Source organism: Aptenodytes forsteri, unplaced genomic scaffold (genome assembly GCF_000699145.1).
Source record: "Aptenodytes forsteri isolate BGI_AS27 unplaced genomic scaffold, ASM69914v1 Scaffold134, whole genome shotgun sequence".
Taxonomy (NCBI): domain Eukaryota; kingdom Metazoa; phylum Chordata; class Aves; order Sphenisciformes; family Spheniscidae; genus Aptenodytes; species Aptenodytes forsteri.
Window position 1 is genome coordinate 207,234 of NW_008795694.1, and position 12,194 is coordinate 219,427.

The window sequence follows — 12,194 nt, forward strand, 5'->3', positions numbered from 1 at the left end:
TAGAATTGCTGATGTTTTACGCTGGAGTGAGGCATCTGGGACTCTCCCCTGTGACGCTGCTGGGCACTGAGGCTTTCCTCGGCTCCAGAACTGGAAGAGAAGTATTTCCCTAAAGCATCTCTGAAGGAGTAGTGTCTGGTTAGCGCTGTGTTGCTAGCTGTTCGGCTCCATTCAGTTACTCCTCATTTCTGTTAACTTTTAACTTGTGTTTTCTGTTTTGTGCCTGACACAGGGGTCAATTTTTCTGCCGAAGCTATAATGCAGTATGGCTGGGAAATGGGGGAGTAGCAATCTGATCAGGTTGAAAGTAATCATCTGTTAGTTTCTCCAAAGCTTTTTACTTTTAAGGGAGTGTTGCACATTTATGGTGTGAGTGATTTATGTATTTTCACACTCAACAGAAAATAATAGTCTTTATAAATGTGAGATGTCCTTGCTGGTATGAATAGAATTCTGCTCCCGTCTCAAGTGGCAACTTCTTAAGCTTTATATTTGTGCATATTTGGGCTCCACTTTTCTCACATGTGTAGCGTTCTCTGGAGTCAGATGAAGACTGCTGAAAACATGGGTGGTCTCCATCAGCTTTGCAATTACGGCTGCCTTTGCTAATAGATGGGAAACAACTGTCTTCAAGGGGAGCGCACGAAAATAATTTGACGCTCGGTCCTGGGCTGTCCTTAAGACAGAGCTGAGCTTTTCTTAGCATTCCTGAAGCTGTCCCACGGCCCTGCATCAGGTGGTGCTCCCAAAAATGGTCCCTCGCCTGGGCTTTGCTGTATCGGCGAGACAGAGCACAGTGCTCAGTCCTGCAGGCGTGTGCTAGCCCTGATATAAACCAACATATGTGCACATTTACTGGGTTATTCATTGTTTATTAGTATCAGGCATGTTGCCAACAGTTCAATAATTGCTTGATCAAACTAGGAGTTTTTAAAAGAAAATAAAGCCTTTTAATAGTATCTCTGTATATTTTTAGTATTCTTATATAGGAGGCTTATGTTCCATTAGCACAAGAAGCTGTTTTTAAGTTCCCTGCGAGGAAGTAAATTATTGCTCGTTCCTGCTCAGACAGCAGTTATCTTGCCTGTGATGCAGGTCCCCAAAAAGTATGTTTGCTTTTTGCTTGCACAAGAGCCACAGATTGCCCAAGGAGGGTGTTTTGATGGGGCTCCCTGAGGGAAGAAATGCTGTCAGTACGCTTCCAGGAAGCAATAAGCACCTTCATGAAAATAACTCAAGTCCCCATCCTTAATCCCTGCCTATCCTTTTTTATCTGATGGACTCAGCGAAGGCTGGAAGATCACAGTGCGGCTGAAAACGAAAGGGAGTTAACAAGATGTGACCAGCCAATGGATAAAACAATAGGCGAAGCCCTCCACGTTGTCTAGCGCCCAGGTGTCCTTCCCATGCACAGGTAGCCATGTGGATCGTGGTGAGTTTGCTCTGCTGCTTAACGCTCGGAGGGCTGCCACGGGCGGGCGGCTTGTGCCCATCGCAGTGCAGCTGCGCCTTCCACAGCCTCAGCGAAGGGACGAAAGCCAGGTATGCCGATACTCTCCCCGCGGGGGGTTGCCGCTCTTTCTCCGGGTGTCGGGGATTTTGTTTCTTCTCCTCTGTAAGGATGCTCGGAGGAGAAAATATTGCGTCCAGGCTTCGTGTCCATTATTTTTCCAGTCGCTTTGTGCTCTAGCTTTATTTGCAGAGGATTAGCCTCTGAAAACACAGTAAGCTGATTTCAGAGAAAGCGTTTGGGCATCTCCTCTGCGAGAACAGAAGTGACATAATTACCGCTGGTGCAATGGCAAAAAGGGAATAAAATTGCAACAACATTTTCTTTTTTTTACCTTTATGCTGAAAATGCTAGTTTTAAAAGGCTTTATTCTGCTCTGCTGGTTTGTTTCTAAAGTGTAACCAGATTTGGTTTATGTTGGGGTACCAAAACCTGCAATTCCATTTACTTAAAAAAAATCCTTCATATGGAGACTTTAGGTAAAGCGGTAGGCTGTAGGTGAGAATGAACCGAAAAAATGGATAATAATAATAGTAAAAATAAAATCAGATCATTCTCAGACGGGAAACTTTCCGTTAAAAAAGATGACAAGACCAGAAGGGCATCCATTTTTGAATGCAGTGCCGTTGTACAGACACTTCTCTGGAGGACTGTAATAAAAAAGTCTTTCTGAAGGGTAATCACAAAGTAATGATCTGACTTGATGAAATACAGGCTACATTTTTATAAGGTGTGGTTCACAGTAGAGGAGGTTTTGTGACAGAGATACAGTATTTGCAAAATCCTTTGGAAGAAATTTTTTCTAGACAAGACCGCAGTATGGAAATGAAAAGCTGTCCCTATATTTTGGATCCCCTTAAAAAGATCTACTTTCTTATCTCTTTTATGGCGCTATAGAATTAATATCAGAAACTTTCCCAGTAAGAAACGTGGTTGAGACAGAAGTAGTCTGCAATTGTTAAAAGGGAGTGCAGTGGTGGGAGAGCCAATTATTGCTCCATAAATGTCACAGTTCCCAGGGGAATTTCCTCTCGGTGACTGGAAAAAGCTGTAGTGTGTTTCGGTAAGATACATAATAAAGCAAATATCCATTAGTCCCTTAAGGAGCATAATGTCACCTTTTTTCCTGCATTATGATTCGTATTTCTCACTAGTAGGAGGAGATTATCCCATAGATTAAATGTTTAGTGCTCACTCACATGGTTTAGGGACACTATGAGAAGCACACTGTTTTACTGCCATAGCGTCTCCGTTATCAAACAGTTTGTGTCATGCCTACACAAAAAAAATGTTTTATTGGCAGAGGATTTCTGGATTTTTCTTATTTGATAGATTTTTCTCTTCCTCAAAATCTCAACTTTCAGCTGAGGGTGGGCAGGATTTAATGCCACAATAAAGGTGCTGGATGGGAGCAATGCACTACGCTTTGATTGTAAATTAACAGTTTAACTGTAGGATCAAATAAGATTTAACTCCGGAAGGCTTGCATGAGGGGTTCAGCGATGCTACTTGCTTTTGTTGATAGTAGAGGAATAATTGCTTTCAGCCAAAACCAATCTGGTTTTGGCAACTTTGTAACACTGTTTATCAGCCAGGCAGTGTGATAAGAAAATGTTACTTGACTGATCACATTACGTTTTTTTCGGTATCTTGTTTAGCATGCGGAGTGGGACGTGCCTATCGAACCTGTTACCTTTTGCAAGGTGGCTTTGTATTTTGTTAAGAACTTGCCTTTCTCTCCTTGCTGATAGGCAAATTGAAGTGCAGTCTGAGAGACCTGGTTTGTCTCCCTGCATTCCTCACGGCTATCTACAATCCCACATCGTGGCAAAGTCAAAGTCACAATCTTTTTGTACGAAGGCTGCGAAAGTGCAGCACAGGGTTTTCATGATTTGACCTCTAGAGATTAGAAATGGGAAGGAACAATTAAGACACATAAATCTGCCTTGCTTTTAGTATAGCATTTTCCAAAGAGTTAATTTTCTGCACTTTCACTCTCGTAACTGTACGTGCCTGCGGTGCAGTGACTGCTTCCATCCGGACACACCTTCCAGACTATTTCATAGTGAAGCAGAGCTTGCTGTAGTGTATTTCCAGTGAGTTGTTAGCTGACTTTCTTATCCTCATTCCACGAACCAAAGACCCCGTGCCGTATTTAACCTATATTACCTCCTGCCATCCCACACGTCAGTAAGGCTTCTTTTCGTTATGTCTTTTATTGTTCAGTTTATGGATCCTTGTGTTTTAACATGCGCTAGAATCCTCTGTTGTGCATGAATGTTGTCACTGCTGCCTATCATAAGTACTCTAAAAAAAATTGAAAGAAAAAACCCCCAGAAACACTATATGGGCCAGGCTCAGACTCACGCCACTCCAGGAGAGGCACAACGCTGCAATCTCTGCAGTCAAAAGGTACACGTGAATTACTGCAAGTTGATGTACTTATGGCGATGATGTAGAGATCAGCAGCAAGTAAGAAATGACAAGGAGAAAGCCTGTGGAAGAAGAAAGGCAGATCAAAATCTTGCCTTAAAATAAAGTTTCAAAACCTTTTCCAAATACAAGAAAGTCACATCTGTGTTTGTGTTTTCCCACCAGGACAGTGCTGTGTAATGACCCGGAGATGACCCTCACCCCCGTCAACATCCCTGTAGATACCTCCAAGCTTCGGATAGAAAAGACAGCCGTCCGCAGGGTGCCGGGAGAGGCTTTCCACGCGCTCCACAACCTGGAGTACCTCTGGATGCCCTATAACTCCCTGGCCAGCCTCAGCGGGATCACCTTCAAGGGCCTACGTCGCTTGCAGGAGCTGAGGCTGGACGGGAACGACTTAATATCATTCCCCTGGGAAACCCTGGCTGACATGCCGCAGCTAAGGCTTCTGGATTTACACAACAACGAACTTACCTCAATCCCTCCAGACGCTGCTCGTTATGTCAAGAATATCACATACCTGGACCTGTCTAGCAATAAGCTGATGACTCTTCCTCAGGCTCTTACTGCCACCTGGGCCAGCCTCCAGGCCGTTCCTTACTTCCCCAGCGATAACTCCAAGCTCATCCTAGGTAAGAAAAGCGCCTGTCATTTTGCAGGGGGCACAGCTGTCAAGAGCGCCGCATCGTACTGCAGCATCTTCGCCCACTGTGGTTACCACAGCAAGTACGCTGCTAATTTAATACCCCGTATAAAGCCTGCAAAGTCATTTACGTATTAACAAACTCACCTCAGGCTCCCCACACCCGGCTTATTACACCACAAACTTCAGCGCTTGCTTGAATTTTTGTAACAGAAAACTGGTGGCTCTTGCTCAAGCCCTTTTTATGTACTGACACTGCTATTTTTGACAGAAATACAAATATGATTAGAGCTCCACGTCGTTCATGTGCTCTTTTCTAATAACAGTTACTATGGAATCGATCCATTTCAAGCAGCATTAAATAAAAAGATTGATATTTATTATGTTCAAATTAAAGAGGAATAGAGCCATCACTGAGCATAAAATCTGGGTCAGGACTGCCAGTTTGTCCCTTTCCAGAGCCTTGTTTATCTGTTCACACAGAATTAAACCCTAGTCTCCCCAAAGCCACCGAGATAGTGCTGCCTTCAAGGGCAGCTATAAAGTTACAGGAATCCACTTTTTGGTGACAATTCTGGGCTCCTCAGAAGTCTGGCTTTGGGGCAATTGTCCATTTTTGTGTCGGAGGGCATATTACAGATGACTGTCTTGAATCCTCTCAGTTGCAGTATCCCCAGATGAGGTTTCGAGCACATTTTCTAGTTCAGGGGATTACTACTCAGCCTTTTCGCCATCGTGCACTGGTTCAAATCCACGGCAGGTTGATGATGGTTCAGAGTTGTTGCCATCTGCTGTCTTCACTTCCTATGAGCTGACCCAGCTCCGCTGACTGTGTTTGGTCTGCGGGGTGTGTGCATCTGCGTGTACTGCCTCTACAGCCACGGGTGTGAGTTCAGGCACTTGCTGGTAATCTCATCAGAGACACGCAAGTTTTCTCTCACTCTGGGAAGTACCCGCTGCTCTTTGTTCTCTGGATAAATTTGGGGGGGTGTGAAGTTTTTAAAACCAGATTGCAGTGGAAAGAGGCACAAGACTTTAAAAAGATTCAAATTGCCGCCTACAAAGCTTTTAGTATCTTTAGCAGATGTTGTTTAAGGTTTCATTAACATCAGGAGAGGAGCAGGTGTTTCGTCCTCTTGTTTTGCCAGATGCGGTATCAAGTTCTTCAAGCCAAAGCTGGCTGTTTGGGATTGCCCATTTCATTTGTGGCATGACAAGGCACTGCCTAGATCATACTCTTTTCTTTATTTATTTTTTAGAGTCAAGTTACTTGTAAAGATGTTATTCCGTTCAATATAGATTAGGAGAGTATTTTGTCAAGAAGAACAGATCGTGCCTTGATGCTCGTGGCCAACCTGAGCGTTTACGTAGCCAGCTGCGCACAAGTTGCTTGTGCCAGGATCCTAAAAAATTCAGAATGGGAAAACACAGCTGCACGTTTCCGTTTCACTCTGCCCATGAATGTTTCTCATGGAGGCATAAAACAATCCATGAATAACAAAGAGTCAGCCCAGTCCCTTCCTTTGTCTACAGTGCATCAGTGTGACTCCTCCTCTTCAGAGCCCTTGCTTGTAGACTACTTCAAGAAGAAGTACTTCCAGCGGTAGCTTGCTGGCTGATAGTCTGTGCCAAGGCTGCAAGATTTTGCACGTGAGGATTGCCCGCGTGAGCCCAGAGGACTCTGCTGTGCAGGGCAGCAAAGGGCTCACTGGGGCTTTGGGGGTGCCGCGGCATCGACTGGGGCTGGGGCACCTGCCAGGGAATCTGGAATAAACTGTTATCATCTAGTGCATGAAGTCAGAGGTAAGCTGCTAGCAAAAATGCAATAAAACAAAGCCAAGCTGAATTTTCATTCTTTATGTAGTTCCCTCAACTTCAATACATTAATTTATATGAAGTGCCCTCCCGCCAAGGCCCACCGCCTTCAGACCCCCTTCCAAGCCCAGGGAAGATGGTATGCAACGGTCTCAGCAAGAAATTTTTCAGCAGACTCTTTAAAACAGTTTATTTGAGGCCTCAGGGGCTTTTGATTGCCCATGGGTTTCTGTTGACTCCAGCAAATTCAAGCAGCCCCTTGATGCTCAAGGAGCCTTGTGGTGCAGCCTCTGTGCTTGTGCCAGAACTTGGTTCTTGCCGGAAAGCTGCTGCTTGCCTGACTACCGCTGCAGCGCGCCGGGGGCCGGCAAGAGTGGGCGCCGTAGGGTGGGCAGCTGTTGTGTCCTCCTGCTGGGAGTCGAGGGGTTATTAGCACTTTTTTGCTTTCAGGCAGTTGCCAGCCCCAAAAGCCACGTCCTTGGGCTGCCTGCGGAAAAGAGGAGGTGAAGCCCCCTTGGAGGGAGCAGAGCTCACTCCCATGGCAGGCAGGAGGCCTGGGACGCCGTGCTCCTTGGCTTAGGCTTCAAATGCGTGCCTGGAGTCAGATGGTGTAAATATCCCCAGTGCCAATTCTGCTAGCTAAAGTCGTTAGAGACCTTTCACCTGACCATAGGACAGGCGAATGTGAACATTTGTAAGTAGGATGACAGAATATTTGTAAGTAGGATGACACAGATTTAATCAGAATGCAGCAACTTCTGTTCCTGCATTGCTCTAGTTCCACTTTTGCTTTTTCAGTACCATCTTCACGCATCTGTTTTTAGTAGAGTAATATCTAATTTTTTCAGAATTTGAGTTCAATAAGCGCGCACTGAGATAGCAGAAAAAAGAAAAAGAGAAATATTCTGGGACTCTGAAACAGGAGTGTATTCTTCAATATACCCCTTTCTATGTGTATATTCTTAATATAGTTTTTGTCTATTTATGTTCTTTTATATACCATAACACGTATATTCTTCAATTTGCTCCTTAAAACGGTTCTTTCATCTTATCAAGTGTAAATTAGTATTTCAGGAAAAACAACTGATTACTAAAATAATGAAAAAACCTTAGAATAACAGGGCTGGAAGAGAACTCTTACAGTCAAGTAGGATCACCTACACCTATTGCAGGCCTGACAGTTGGCCTGATAATCTGGCCAACATTTTAATAATGTCCAGTGAGAAGAATTTCCTAGCCTGTCTGAGGAGGAGACTCCGTAGTCTCTTCATACCAAAAAAATCCACACCCCAAAACAAACCAACCCTCCCCCATGGCGGCTTGTTTTTTCCACCCTGGAACCAAATCTGTTTGTAGTAACTTCTTGTTTTGCTTCTTTACCTGCATAAATACCGATGTTTTCATGATATGAATAATCTTGCTTTGAACTTAAAGAATATGATTTCAACTCCAGATTTTGAGATACCTTAGCAAGCCATATTTTTTCCCTTCTACTAACTGGCAACTATGGGATCAATCGACCTCAGCCAACAGCAGCGGGGGGCTGTCGGGACCCCCCCCCACCCCGCATACCCTGCATATGCCCAGGCAGTCCTTACCAGGGCAGGTTAGGAGCCTAGTACAGTTTGTCCCGCTGAAAAACAGAAACAAACGTGGCAGAAACAAAAGGTGCTGTTGGAGTGACTTAGTGCTCTGGTTTATTTTGACAGGCTTGCAAGACAATCCTTGGGTATGCGACTGCAGCCTGTATGAAATGGTCCATTTCCTAAATTTCCAGTCTCCTAACATAGCATTCATTGAGCCCAGGCTGAAATGCTTCACCCCCCGGAGCCTTGCAGGAGTCTTCTTCAGCCAAGTCGAGCTCAGGAAGTGTCAAAGCCCCGTCGTACATACGTCCGTAGCCAAAGTAAAGACCATCCTGGGCAGCACCGTGCTACTGCGATGTGGGACAACGGGGGTGCCCATTCCTGAGCTCAGCTGGAGAAGGGCTGACGGTGCTCAACTAAACGGCACAGGTGGGTTTGGTTTAAGCTTTTCTCGTACACGTGGACTGAGTGAGGGAGACCGGCACCTTTATTTTCTACGGACTGTACAGCAAATGGAAGCTTCTATGACAAAAGATCCTGCCTACTGATAAAAGACCCAAAAAAAGAAAGTGGTGCAAAAATAAGATTCACTATAATTCACAATAGTATCGTGTGTAATTCACTATAGCATTGTGATTTTCTATAGACTATGAAATAACTTACATGTTGATGTAAATATCATCAGATAAATGTATACCATCATGCGTAAAAAGTTGGTTTTGCTTTGTTTTGTAACAATTGTGGTGGTGGTGAGACGCGTTGAGGGGTTTTCTGCTCAAACCTGTCGGAGCTGAAGAAATGAAATATGTCCAGTTGTAGCAAGAGGCTTTTTCAGGTTAGTTATTTAGTTATTCAGTCACTGAAAAGGCTTCCCACTGAATTATTTTATGGGTCTTTGAGAGTAATGATGAGCTACTATGAATCAGTTGGTAAACATCTCTGGCAGAGAGATGTCTGACATGAATTCAACTGGGATTCAAATCTGCCGTGGCAAAGGAAGAAAAGATTGCAAACATGCAACATTACTGATATATTAAAAGAGGAAAGAGCCACTAAACTGCTGAAGGATACACTACTTCAGTGACAATGCTTCCAAGAAACGGTTCATTTCTGATGGATTGACGAGGTCTCTTGGAAAAATGCTCTATGGGAGAAATGCCGACCAGGTCCCTCTTCTGTGCTCACCCCTCTTGTGGGGGAAGCCTTCAAACAACCACTGTTTTTGTGACCGATCATGTTTTCATTTCCATTCGCAGGAATGATTGGACCCCAAATTGCAGTGTTGGTCCCTTAATGTGTGGGGAATGTAGGGAAGAAGCCTTTGCTGCACTCAAGGCAGTCATCCTTAGCTTTTTGCCCTAGAGGTTTTAGATCAGGACCTGAACCTTCATCCCTCCAACCTCCCCTGAATGCTACTGTCTCCCAGGCCTGGCCCTGACTTTCATAGAGGGTCTAAACTCAGCAGATAGATCGCTAAGTATGGGGTCTGATCTTCGAAGGGTTACTGGGCTCCTCAACGCACAGAAATAGGGGAGAGAGCATTTTTCTTTCACGGCAGTAGAACCACTTGTAATAAATATCCTTTTTTGGGGATCTGCACAAGTCGTTGCTCTGTTGTGCATGATGTGCAGGATGTAGCAGAGCTGCTCCTCATAATGATAACGTCTACCCATTGTGCTGCGAACATCCCTCCTACGCTTGAAAGAGAACCACAACAAAAAATAAAACGGCGGATGCTTTCCTGAAAGCGTACGTTGAGTTTACTTTGAGCTGCAACTGAGAATGATGTATTTTGTGCCCCATTAAATCAGACTTTAGCACCTTTCAATAAAAAGTTGGCTGAAAATATACATTATTTCTCAGCAATGGCAGCTTCTGTGCCAATGCTATAATATGACTGTTTGAAATGTCGGTGTTCTGAATAGAAAGGGGTGAGAAACAGCCCTCAGTCTGTATGTATGGGGAAGTGCCATAGGAAGACCGGTAGCTTTATGTTTTTTAATATAACCGTTCAGTAAATCATTAAACTGAAAAAGTAACTTCTGCTGCCATTGTATTTCACTGCCATTGGAACGTGCCCTGGTTGCCAAGGCTGGATCCTGACCCCGCGAGGGCTTGGGAGAAGTTTGCGTCCTGTCTTACCTTTGCCTTTCAGACATCTCCCTGGCTTACCTTTCAATGAGAAAGGGCAGAGAGAGTACGTGCTCATCCTAAGGAGGCTGGTTAAATAGTGAAGAGGGAGCTTTACCCTTCTGCATGATCCCAGCTCTTTTTTTCCTGCGCAGATAGAAAAAGGCAAAAAAAGCTAGTTTTAGCCTCCTGGTAAACCAAGTGAGAAAATCAACCCTCAGCTGCGTACGTATCGTTCAGTGGTAAGCGATCAGCTGTCCCTGTGTTTGGCTCAATATAAAAACCTGCACTAACTTAGCAGTAAAAGGGATATTATTCTGCAGCTATTTTTTTCTCCATATACTCTAGACTAGTCCATACATGGTTTTTAGAAGAAAATCTCCACTGTTTGTATTTTCTGTGACTCAGAGAACTGCATCTAATGTTCAACTAGGTCGTGTTACCCCCTACTCCTTCCACTCTTTTAAGTATTGTACCTACATAAGAGCTTTTAAGCTTTTTTTTTTTTTTTTTTTAATGGAAGAACCTTTCCTGCTTTGTTTTCAAACTGTACGGCAACTGGGAGGAAATAGGATCAACTGCTTCACATATATTCGGTCTGAAGCACTGTAAATCCCAACATAACCTAATTTTAGTGTTAATGTCCTTTTCTTGGATTTACTTTGATTTTGTAATGTTCTTGGTGGCAAAAAGAAACAATGATTCTACTGCATCGAGCAGACATTTGGCTGATTGAATCTTAATATTCTACAAAGCCTGTTATGAATTCTATTGATTATTGCCTATTTATTTTACATTTTTCCTTCCTTGCAGTTCACCAAGAGATTTCCAGTGATGGGATGAGCTGGTCTATTCTGGGCCTGCCTGTAGTCTCTTATCTCGACTCTGGAGAGTACATCTGTAAAGCAAAGAATTTTCTGGGGGCGACAGAGGCCTTCATATCTCTCATCATCACGGACTCAGAAAGCACGGATGGCCCCGACTCCAACGCCAAAGGCGCGTGGAGTGGGAAGGTGAGCGGGATGGAAGCAGCTGCCTACAATGACAAGCTGGTGGCAAGGTACGTTATCACCACCTCCACCGTGCCTACCCTGGGAGCTGGAGTGGGCACCGGAGAGGGCCTCCTCCTCCCAGATGTGGCACAAGATAGCAACCCCAGAAACCTGCTGGTGAGCCCGCCTACCGGTCAGCAGGAGCCGGAGCGAATCGTGAGGTCCGTCAGGGTGATAGGAGGCACCGACCAGAGTATCACCCTGGCCTGGAAGGCGCCTCTGGCAAAGAACACGACAGTGTTCAGTGTCCTCTATGCCGTCTTTGGGGAGAGAGACATGCGGCGGATCAACGTGGAGCCAGGGAAGACCAAGGTCACCATTTATGGGCTGCTGCCAAAGACCAAATACATCGTGTGTGTCTGCGTGAAAGGGCTGATCCCCAAGAAGGAGCAATGCATCATATTTTCCACAGACGAAGTTGCCAGCGCAGGAGGGACCCAGAAGCTCATCAATGTGGTTGTCATCAGCGTGGCCTGTGTCATTGCTGTTCCTCTGACGCTGGTGGTCTGCTGCGGAGCACTGAAAAGGCGCTGCAAAAAATGCTTTGCGCGGAAACCCAAGGAAATTCAGGAGTCCTACGTCACCTTTGAAAGCCTGTCTCCTGGGGCCAAGCCGAAAGGCGTGGAAGGAGAATACTTGACTAGACATACCCCCGATGAGTCAAACAGGCTGCTGTCTGCCCGATCCAGCGTGGACTCAGAAGCAATACCAAAGATAGAGGGGCAACCTAACGAATACTTTTGCTGATAGTAACTAGGCTGATTGTCGGCTTGCTAGGGGGAAAGCACGTGGCTGTATATACGACTCTCTGCTCCAGCATTGCCGGCCACCCTGTCAATGCTTCTGTCGCTGACATGTTCTGGAGGAGGACGTAAGAGGCTAGATGGTGCCCAAGCTTTACAGAAACATGTTGCTCATCCCACTTGGGGTTTGCTGTTTTGTACCCGGTCAAAAGCTTCTGTGATAATGGCCTCATTCTCCTGGACCACTTTTATTTTTGTAAAATGAAGCGTGCACACTGAGTG

At 45.0% G+C, this 12,194-nt stretch overlaps 1 protein-coding gene across 1 annotated transcript; it reads left to right on the top strand.

Annotated features, from left to right (window-relative positions):
• Positions 1 to 1,367: 1,367 nt before the first annotated feature.
• LRIT1 (leucine rich repeat, Ig-like and transmembrane domains 1) lies at positions 1,368 to 11,916 on the top strand. The gene is made up of 4 exons (XM_009282911.1): positions 1,368 to 1,542; positions 4,109 to 4,575; positions 8,111 to 8,416; positions 10,931 to 11,916. The coding sequence occupies exons 1-4, from the start codon at positions 1,421 to 1,423 to the stop codon at positions 11,914 to 11,916; spliced, it is 1,881 nt and encodes a 626-aa protein (XP_009281186.1). The 5' UTR covers positions 1,368 to 1,420.
• Positions 11,917 to 12,194: the final 278 nt, after the last annotated feature.